The sequence below is a fragment of the Cannabis sativa genome, chromosome 4 (assembly GCF_029168945.1).
Source record: "Cannabis sativa cultivar Pink pepper isolate KNU-18-1 chromosome 4, ASM2916894v1, whole genome shotgun sequence".
In the NCBI taxonomy this organism is placed as follows: domain Eukaryota; kingdom Viridiplantae; phylum Streptophyta; class Magnoliopsida; order Rosales; family Cannabaceae; genus Cannabis; species Cannabis sativa.
In genome coordinates, this window is record NC_083604.1 from 35,787,443 (window position 1) to 35,797,964 (window position 10,522).

The 10,522-nt window shown below is 37.1% G+C and overlaps 2 protein-coding genes across 3 annotated transcripts; one reads left to right on the forward strand and one right to left on the reverse strand.

Moving 5' to 3' along the window:
• The first annotated feature begins 1,136 nt into the window (after window positions 1-1,136).
• On the forward strand, window positions 1,137-2,841 carry LOC115712733 (peroxidase 31-like). The gene has a single exon (XM_030641079.2). It carries the CDS (start codon window positions 1,606-1,608, stop codon window positions 2,611-2,613), a length of 1,008 nt encoding a protein of 335 aa, XP_030496939.2. The 5' UTR covers window positions 1,137-1,605; the 3' UTR covers window positions 2,614-2,841.
• A 279-nt stretch (window positions 2,842-3,120) lies between these two features.
• Window positions 3,121-7,839, reverse strand: LOC115712732 (chaperone protein dnaJ 16). 2 transcript variants are annotated; one of them, XM_030641078.2, is made up of 11 exons: window positions 7,397-7,839; window positions 5,970-6,093; window positions 5,756-5,838; window positions 5,537-5,648; window positions 5,354-5,458; window positions 5,124-5,186; window positions 4,487-4,576; window positions 4,265-4,373; window positions 4,024-4,172; window positions 3,884-3,937; window positions 3,121-3,737 (listed from the first exon to the last, which is right to left on the reverse strand). In XM_030641078.2, exons 1-11 carry the CDS (start codon window positions 7,531-7,533, stop codon window positions 3,516-3,518), a joined length of 1,248 nt encoding a protein of 415 aa, XP_030496938.1. In that variant the 5' UTR covers window positions 7,534-7,839; the 3' UTR covers window positions 3,121-3,515. The 2 variants fall into 2 exon arrangements, with proteins under 2 accessions (XP_030496938.1, XP_060969731.1); XM_061113748.1 differs by lacking the exon at window positions 7,397-7,839 and adding an exon at window positions 6,430-6,618.
• Window positions 7,840-10,522: the final 2,683 nt, after the last annotated feature.

A 10,522-nucleotide genomic window follows, 5' to 3' on the forward strand; every position in this document is an offset into this window, starting at 1 on the left:
TCATTGCTTCATGCCTTTATTATGGCGAGCATTAAAAGCTAGGATACACATAGATTGTACATCTCCCTGATTGTTGGATAGAAGGTGTGCTTTTGGAGAATAAATCGTGGTTTCCCCTAACTTCTTCAAGTAGATCGCCTTTTTGGGTATAAATAACCCTGGTGACCTTCAGTTACCACTTTTATCTTCTTTTCCAAATTTTCAATCTTTCAAATCACACAAATCTTCTTACCACTCCCAAAACTTCGAATCGCCTTCAAGGAGAATCCCTTTTTACCAATTTGGAAAATGTCGTGGACTTCTGTCTTCACTTACTATTGAGAATTAGATCATGAGAATACCCTCATCTTCCTTCTCCATTGATTAGGACGGCTACAACAAAGGAGATCACAAGCTTGGATTTTGGAGCAAAAATCGACTCGTTGATTGTCGCAGCTTCTCATCTTCGAGAAAGGTGCAATCAACTTCCTGAGACAAACCCAACAATAATCAACTTAACATCTCCATTATCAACATCAAGTATGCTATTTTCATTTATGGAATGCATTTTTTTGAATTTGTTGTTTTGAATTGTATGTGCATGCTCTGTTCTGGGATGAGAATAGGGTTTCTTCCGTAGGTGGAGATGACCACCACTATCTAGGGTTCGTGAACAGGATAGGGGTTTCTTACTTTTATTTGCTTACATAAGACTTTTTATCTCGATTTTTCGGTTTTTATTAAGTCTCAGTTGGCACAGGTGAGGTACAGGCTTGAAAAATATATTTTCTCAGGATAAGCCAAACACGACCCTTATATCAAAGTAGGATAGAAGATCAATACTTCACCGATCAGGGTTTGTTTGGTTGGTCATTTAAAAACTCATATTTAACTCATTTTTAGTTGTTTAATTTTTTTTTAAGGCCGAACCAAATACAACCCTTATCCTTAAATTTATCTATTTTCATCTCTCAAGTGCTAAATAAAAAAATAGATAAAATGTCTCAACGTACTTTTTATTTTTTTTCAAGTATAAAAAGTGGAAAAAAAATCTTCTAATGTATATATAAATATTTTATACAGTTAAGTATAATGTAAAAATTTCTATAATTAGAGCATTATTTCTCCAATTGTATGCAGTAACTTGTTGTATTAATCTTTTCTATATTTCTGTACTAAGGAGACGCGCGTGTATTGTGGTCATCATTCCCTTAATTATATGCAATGCTTTCTAGTTGTACCTGATCATTTCTAGTTAAGGAATACGAACATATTTTTCATTCCTTTAATTAGTTCTTTTTTTTTTTGAAACATTTAATTAGTTCTTTTAAATTAACATACAAAAAAGTTTTAACTCCTTGGTTCGAGTTGGCCATGGCTTTATATATAAATATAATATATATACATACGTAGGAGGGGAAATGCAAAACATTCCGAGTACATGGACAGAAAATGACTCTCTTCCTCTCCCTCCAAAATCCAAATATAAACATTCTTTCTCCTATAAACCCTCTCCTCCACAATCCCATCTCCTTATTTTCTTAACTCCAACTTCCAAAAGAAACGAACCCATAAAAGAAAAGCAAGCTCAATTCCCATTTCTCTAATCTCCCAAGACAGCGAGCCATGGCTTCTTCCTATTTCATTCCCTTACTCCTCTCCCTCTCCCTCCCTATCCTCACCTTCTTTCCCTCCACAACACTATCAAAGCTCACCCCAAACTACTACCAAAAAAGCTGCCCGAAATTCCCCGACATCGTACGGCAGATTGTACAGGAAAAGCAATCGGTGGTCCCAACCACAGCTGCCGCCACTCTCCGCCTCCTCTTCCATGATTGCCTCGTCGAAGGCTGCGACGCCTCCATCCTCATCGCCTCCAATGCCTTCAACAAGGCTGAGCGAGATGCTGAAAACAACCTCTCTCTCTCCGGCGATGGTTTTGACGTCGTGACGCGTATCAAGACCGCTCTTGAGCTTCAATGTCCCGGCATTGTGTCGTGCTCAGATATTCTAGCAACTGCTGCCCGGGACTTGATCACCATTGAAGGCGGGCCTTATTATCCCGTTAGGCTCGGCCGGAAAGACGGACTTGTGTCGAAAGCTGAATTAGTAGAAGGGAAACTTCCAAGGCCGAAGATGCCATTGACGCAGCTCATTGCCCTTTTCGCTTCCAAGAAATTCACCGTGCAAGAGATGGTGGCATTGGTCGGCGCACACACAATTGGGTTCGCGCATTGCTCGGAATTTAGCAATAGAATCTACAATTTTAGTAAAAAAACTAAGGTTGATCCGGCTTACAATCCCAAATACGCAGAAGGGTTGAGGAAACTTTGCTCAAATTACACCAAGGACCCATCGATGTCGGCTTTCAACGATGTGATGACACCCAACAAGTTCGATAACATGTACTACAAGAACTTGCAGAGAGGGCTGGCGCTGTTGGCTTCGGACCAAGCTTTGGCTGTGGACAAGAGAACTAGGCCTCACGTGGACTTGTACGCTACCAACCAGACCAAGTTCTTTCAGGATTTTGCTCATGCTATGGAGAAGCTTAGTGTTTATAAGATTAAGACGGGTAGGAAGGGAGAGGTGAGACGTAGATGTGATGCCTTTAATAATTTGAAAACTGCTTAATCTCAATTCAAAACACAAGAGGACCCCTCGCATTTCGTTTTTATTTATCTTGTTATAACATTTTTTCTTCTTTACAAATTAAATTACATAAGAAACATGGAGGAATATTTTACCATGTTTTTAACTGTAACCGCTTCAGAAAATAGGAGGTTTGCATTTTTATGTGGTAAGTACTGTTATCACCCACCTAGTTTAGCAAAAAAAAAGTACTGTTATAACCTTTTTCAATTGATAGCAACTGTTAGTTTTTACAACGCAAGTCGGGTTGGCAATTTATCCGTCACCCAAAATATTGCTGATCATCAAAGTAACTAGGTAGAGATGAATACATCTTTCAATACATGGAACCAATAATCAGGATTAAGTCGAGAAAAGTGTAAATATGGGGCGAAAATGATTAATAACCTTAAAACATAAAAAAAAAAAAAAAAAAAAAAAAAAAATAGAATGATTGGCTTTCTAATAACTACAGCAAATTGTAAGACGATAAGAAGCTAATACTACATATGAGTTAAAGACATACGGGCACATTTCTCCACTTTCCTTATCCCAAAAATACAAGAAATAAATGAGGCAACGTATGGGCCTCCCATGAATAATTTACGAGATTTACATGTGTAATAGATGCGGAATACCAAGGAAAAATAAACAAAGACATCAAAAAATACAAGAATTTTACAATAACGAGTTGTTGTCTGTAGTAAAGCGCCATTTTCTTCTGAATGTCTCTCTGAGACTCGAACTCCACCTTGTACTAGGTCTGCATGGATGTGAGATCACCCCAAACAAATGAGCTTTCCCTGTGGAACTTAAACTAAACCCCAACGTCCTATAAGCCTAAATGAAAAAGGGGAAGGTCCAATTCGTTTTAACAGAAAGGGTCTCAAAACTCTCACATGATATCAGCATGGCTTCCTCTTGTCAACTTTTAGATGAATGTTATACCACTTTTTCTTCTTGGGTCGATCTCTTGAAGTTGATCTCTTTTCTCTCTCTTCACCATCTTCTTTAACCTCCTCCTTGGTTGTGCCCTTACTCCTGCTTCTACTGGAACTCCGTTTGATTGGAGGTGCAGCAGTATACGAGGCATGTATCTCATTCCTTTGCTTGAGAAGGTCATCAATCTGTGTTTAAATATGAAGTGAAGAGACAATTTAAGGAAATAAAAGATACAGGATACAGCAGGGAATCAAGATTCTGTTCAGTTGCTAATGTGCTAGTAATTCTTAAACAAAGTCACAACAAATAGATTTACAGAAGCTACGCTTACCTCTTGCATTTCTTGCGCGTATCTATTGGTCATTTCGGTGAACTGGGCCAGAACCTATCAAAATATAGCATAAAATCTCTGAGAATGCATAATTTAAACATTTGCATACAAGTTACGCATGCTCTATATCAAGTCCAAACCTCTCTGTATTCGGCTTCAAATTTTGACAGCTCCACCCTCTTTGTTAGTATTTCTGATTCTACAGCCCTTAGATTGTCTTTTTCTTCTATAAACGGCTCTGCACAAAGTGCTTCTATAGTGTAGCTTACGCTTTTAAAAAAATTGTCACCTGAAAGAAATTTTCATAATACAAAGTCTGACAGAATTAGTGCAAAATTACACAGCATAATAATCTACTGTACAATGAATCTATGGACAGACCATAAACAGCAAACACGTGGGTGCCCGCCTTCAACTCAGTTATCTCGCATGGTTGAAACCCATCTAGCTTTTTGAAAAAAGCAGCATCAGGATCCTTTGAAGCAGTTACCTGATGTAAAAGTTTCAAGAAACATAAATGAATGAATTAAGTTTGTGAAGACCAAAAGAATCTAGCAACAGAAAACTGAAGTAAAGGAAATGCCAAATGCAAGAACAGCATACCGAGTTAACTGTCTGATCTAATCGATACACGGGAAAACAAAGGAAATACATCCCAGCTGACGTAACCTTTCCAGTTTTTGCACTGTCTTCCTAAAATAACAAACAAAATATGTAAGATAGACACCTAGGTGGCGTTTGGTTGGAGATAATGAAATAGAATGGAATGGAAAGGAAACAATTTTCATTTCATTCCTTTGTTTGGTTGCATTATAAAGTATTGGAATGACTTTCCAATGGAATGCTCTTTCCACCATTTTGGTGAAATGACTATGCCATTTTAAAACCGAAGGAATTTTGGTAGAATGACTATTCCATTTTAAAAAGGAAGGAAAGACCATTCCAATATAACAAGAGAAAAAATTTAATGATTTTTGTATCAATTTTTTTTTATGCATTTTAAATTTTATTCCCATTCCCAGTCGTATTCTTATATTTTCTTTCCTCCCAACCAAATGCCACCTTAATGAAATAATAAGGGCCATAATTAAAGTAGACTGATATTGGTCCAGAATAAGAAATATAACCTATGGTCTTACCTACATCAACAACAAACTAGGAGATAGTTCTGAAGTAGACAATCAATGTACGACCCACAAACAACAAAATGTACATACAAAAAAAAATTGTTTAAAAGTACCTGTAAGGCAAGGCTTAATCCACCACTTCCCTCACCATTCACATCCTTATCAAAATACAATAACTGAAAGAAAAATAAATGAATAAAGGAAAAACATATAAGGGCGTAATCTGGTAAAAATTCTGAAAAGCATAAATAAAAAATACAACACCAATAAAAAAACAAGGGTCTGATATAACAAAAGGGACTAAACTCCATGCAAAAGTTCTGCAACATATTTATAAATCAACCTTAAACTTGCTTTTGTCAGATGACTGCACTCGGCAAACAAATCCAGCTTGAGCTTCCTCTTCAGTAACCGTCACTTCATAGAAGTGGGCACATTGTTTTTCAACCTAATAGAAAATATAATCTTATAACAAAATAAAAGAAAAGAAAAAATTATGACTGTTTTTAAACAAAAGGACTCCCACCTTTCTGGATATAGGTTGCCCCAGTGGAAGAGAACGAACAGTGACCGATCCATTAAGTGCCTCCTCCAAGACAGTAGCTGACACAGTGGTCTTAATTGGAACCCCTAGTTTACTGTAATTTGTGACACGAGGTGCAGCACTCATAAGAAGAGTAATCACAAATTTTAAAAAATATTTAGGATGAAAAAATCTGAAAAAAAACTAGTAAGCTCTGCTAACCTGAAAAGGGCAGCAAACATGGTGTTAACAGCTCCTAAACTTGAAAGATCCAGCTCCAACTCTTGACTCTCTGCTTCAACAGCCTAGGAAGTAATATTATAACAGCCTTAGACATCAATTTCATCATAAAAACAAACCATAAATTCCTCAATGAAGCTAATGATTCTGGCTAGTGAAATCAATTTATTTAAATATCTTAGCTTTAGTATTATACCTCAAACCCAGCTGTATCATACTGACGCCTTTTATCTGGATCTGACAAGATGTTATAGGAAAATGTGACCTCCTTAAACATATCTGATGCTTGAGGATCATTTGCATTCTTGTCAGGATGATACCTGCAGTCATTTGTTTTTAATTAGTTACAGAATAATTCTCATTATACAGTCCTAAGAGCAAGACCTATGACTTTAGCTATCTAGCCAACAAGTTTAAGAGCCCGGGGCATTTTGACAATATCAACAACATCGAAGGAAAAAGAAAAACCACACACAAACAAATAGTGAATATGATAAAATATTATGACTCAAAAACAATCCATAGGCTATTAGAATCTACTGTGGCTTATTTTATTTTAATTTTTTGTAGGATCCCCACCTAACTCTACAATATTTAGGAACCAGGAACTATAACAATTGCTATGTAAGTACCCAGGAAGGACTCGAACCTCAGACCTTGTGGGAGCAAACCACATGCCTACTGTGGCCTATTGACTTGAAAAGAGGATGTAACCGAAAATGTACATTGGTCCAGTTCTACTTGAAGTTCAAAACTCATAATTGTAAAGAACTTTCTCCCAATCCGCTTGACGCTGTAATGCTCATAAGAGCTCCATCTCTTCAAATTCCCACAACAGGGCAGAACTTCTCTGACAAATTTGACAGTGTTAACTAGCTAGCGGTCCTTATGCATCAACCCTCAAACAAGGTAACTTCTAATTTTATGCATCACACGGCATAGGGCGAGAACTAGTTCCATTAAGCATTTTAACAAACTGAAAGCTGAAATAGATTCCCGTACAATTGAAAAGATGAAGCGACATAGTTTAAGCTTATATCTTGGTTCACTTTTACACAAATTGCTCAATAATGAGTTTTTGTTTAGGTAAAAAGCTTATTAACCAAACTGACCCGTGGTAGTCTATTGAAAAGCTACTTTTAAGCCGCTTACAATTAAGCACAAAATGTAAGTGAGCTGCCTTAAGCAATACCAAAAGACTACATGGAAGACCAAAATCTTCAGCCATGAATCATACTTTATCCATTTTAAGAAAGTGTTATTTCTAGTTGCGGTATGAATTTAAGAAGAAAAAAATGAGGAAAAAAATATACAAACTCCTTATTTTATTTTATTCACTGGTATAAGGAGCTATCTCTAGTTTAAAATTTAATGACAACAACGATTTGAATTAAAATGAAACTAAATCCAAACAAATGTCATCGTAAACAATTGCAATATTTCCAAGAGAACATGCGAGAAAAATACTATCTTCAACTCTTATCCACAAAAATCAAATACTACCCCAAATTTTAAAGCTCCAAAATATTTGATTATCCATTTATTTATTATTTACACCAAAAGTACTACATCATTTAAAAAAGGAAAAAAGAAAAAAAAAACATGGAGAAAAAAATTACGTACTTGAGCGCCATTCGGCGGTAAGCGCTTTTGATTTCCTGATCAGTCGAGTTCCTAGAAACGCTAAGGACCTCATAAGGGTCCCGCCGTAGCTGCTTCGCAGGCTCATGCTTCTCTGATTTCGATCTATGCGCCGGCATTGTCAAATCCGCCGGCAATTTTCACCCCTAAACCCTAAATTGCCTCCTTTTTAGGCCCTGAAATCGGTCAAATATTTACCACTTCAAAACTCAAAATTTCACCTCATCGTCTGCCAAATTTTCCGACAAGAAATCCAGTCCTTTCAAGAACACAAGAACAACCCTAGACAAAAACCACAAGAACAGCGAAGCTCCATGGAGCGGAGCTGGAGTTGCGAGGAGAGAGAGAATCCCCAAGGGAAGAGAGAGAATGAGACTAGAGGACAATAAATTGGAGGGGAATTAGGTGTAACATTGTTGTTTTTATCATTAAAAAAAATATAAATATTTTATTTATTTATTTATTAAGAAAAAAAATGAAGGATTTTGAAATGTACTGATGACGAAGGATGCGTAATACGCATTAGGGGATATGCCATGTCACTCACGCGGGCAGTCGTGTCTGTCTTGTGTTTTACATTTTAAGGTGTGGGCGTAGTGCGCATCCTGGTGCCCGCCTAGAGTGAACATAGAAGAAAGAGAGGAGAGGTGGTTGTTTTTTGAATCAAATTATGGGCCCAATTACTAAACCAATGCTGAAAAGTTAAGTATAAAATCGCAATCAATGGGGTGGGAACTGAGAGGGAAATCTGACCTCAAACACTCACTCAGTATTTACCAATTTACTATATATACTTTTTCCCCTCTTCTTCAAATGCTGATTTATTAAGACAATATTTCCTTGCTTTTCCTTTCGGGAAAAATGATTATAACCATGACTGGACCCAGCTAAGAAAAGTTTGAAATTATGCTGTAACTAATAACTAGATGTGGGGTGGGGATGAATTTTTTAATCACCAAGATACACTTTGATGTTTTTGTAAGATATAATAGTAATTCTACAATAAAACAAATAATAAAAATATATACAGTTGTGGACTGTGTAATGACCAGACAGCTGATAACCTTGTCATCTATGTTAGACAATGCATAAAAGCTGCACTTTTGTCATTTATTTTTTAATAAAAGGAAAATACTAGTTTAATGTTCTTTACTTGAGAAAAAATAATAAATAATAGGATTGACATTTTCATAAATTATTTTGGTTAAACGTTACGAGATGTTCTATAAAATACCGAATCACTTGAAAGTTTGAAGGATCTTAAATGAGATCAACACATTGGGTCCCCTTCCTGCAATTTAAGAAGGAAAATATGTAGTTAAAGAATTAAGGTCGCGTTTGGTTGAGGAATTGGATCACATCCAATGGATTTAGAGTCATCCGATCCAATTCAATTATTTATTAGATATTGGATTTTGCTATCTGATCCAATCTAATTGAATTGAGTCATCCGATCCGATCCGATCCAATCCGATCTAATGGATGTATTGGATTGGATCGGTTCCATCCATTGGATGCTTTAACTGGTTTTTTATTGGATTGGATTGGATCCATCCAATGGATGAATCCAATCCATTTTAGCCACTATTTAGGGTGATTTCATTAAAAAGAAAAAATATATGAAAAATATAAATTAAAACCTAATAATCCAATAATAAACAATAGTTTAATCCAAAACAAACTTAATTTTCATGATCCCATAATAAAAATATAACACAAATCTAACTTAATAAGCAAAAGTCTTAATAAACAAGTCAAATACATCATGTTGTTACTGATATTTCGCAACACCAAAAAGTACAATTTAACTGGTAAAAGAGAGAATTATTTGAGAGATGACAAATGCGAGTATTCAACCTAGAATGGCGAGTACTCGAATAGGAATGCGAGAGTAAACAACAAAGCTGGAAAAATAAATGAGACGGTGAATTATAGTGGTTCGACGATTTCGTTCTGCTTAGTCCACTGTAGCAAGGGATTCGTAGGTGCATTTTCACGGTGGATCACCCCTTTATATACAAAGCAGGTGCCCAATCGGTTACATGAGGATCACATTTATTGTTAATCCATTATTTACACATTGAATTGCAATGACTAAACTCAAACAACGTTAACATTAATAAATGTATCACAGTTACTGAATTCATCAACGTATGCGTCTTTCGCATCTGCGAGTTGACCGTTCATGTTCCGTCTGTTGAGCTCGTAGGATCGCACATACGTTTGGAACGTCTGCGTCCTTAAGTAATCGCCCGTTGTAGACGTCGCATGTTGAAGCTGGTAACATCTGGACATGCGAACTTATATTGGTCCTGTTAGTACCGTTGGGTCGCTGGGACCAAAACTGCCTCATAGGGCATCGGTCTCCATACTCGTCGCGGAGGTATAGAGGGAGACACTCGCGCATGTTCTGACATATGCGAGCTGGGTCTACCCCGCATGATGAGGATTATGGTTATGCGGTGTGAATTAGGTCGCACCCGCAATATCTCGCTGGTTTTATCCTGGGCGAGGTCTAAACTTCGAGAAGTCTCTCACGGACATTTCAGCTTCCATTGGGAATCTGAATACACGTGTCCTTTTAAAGAGGAGTCTGGTCTCGAGTTTCTAGGTGAGAGAAATCTCACTATAACACATGCCCCTAGTTTCGCGACGTGACTAGAGCGGTCACTGAGGGAAACTATTGCTCGAGAGACAGGTGAAAGGTTGTCACGAGGAGGTGACCTTTTGGTTGTCCCATCGAGGGTTTCGAAAAATGACTACCGTAATGATTAATTTTCATTATCTCTAGGATGCCACGTCACAAAACCCTTCGGTTTTCGTGTAGGCGTGGCCATAATTGGCCGTTAGATTGGGCGACCTTAGGCATTCTGACTGCCACGTGTCACGATCCCAATTAATAAGGGATATGGGTATTTAAACGCTTTGATACGAATCAAATTTCCCATTTTTCCCTCTTTTCTTAACTTCCCTCCAAAGGCATACACTTCGTACAAAATCCACTCCCGCATTTTCTCGCCACTTTCCACAACATTTCCATTCTCAGAAGTGATCGAGAATAACCGCAGGAATCAAAACTAAAGGTTAGCTTCTAAATCACTGCATTTT

Excerpts from the sequence above, each read along its gene's own strand:
- LOC115712733 (XM_030641079.2), top strand. The coding sequence starts at position 1,606 with ATGGCTTCTTCCTATTTCATTCCCTTACTCCTCTCCCTCTCCCTCCCT.
- LOC115712732 (XM_030641078.2), bottom strand. The coding sequence starts at position 7,533 with ATGCCGGCGCATAGATCGAAATCAGAGAAGCATGAGCCTGCGAAGCAG. Across the intron at positions 4,173-4,264 it reads CCACGTGTTTGCTGTTTATG|GTGACAATTTTTTTAAAAGC; the intron begins GTCTGTCCATAG and ends AATTTCTTTCAG. Across the intron at positions 3,938-4,023 it reads TTGAAGCCGAATACAGAGAG|GTTCTGGCCCAGTTCACCGA; the intron begins GTTTGGACTTGA and ends ATATTTTGATAG.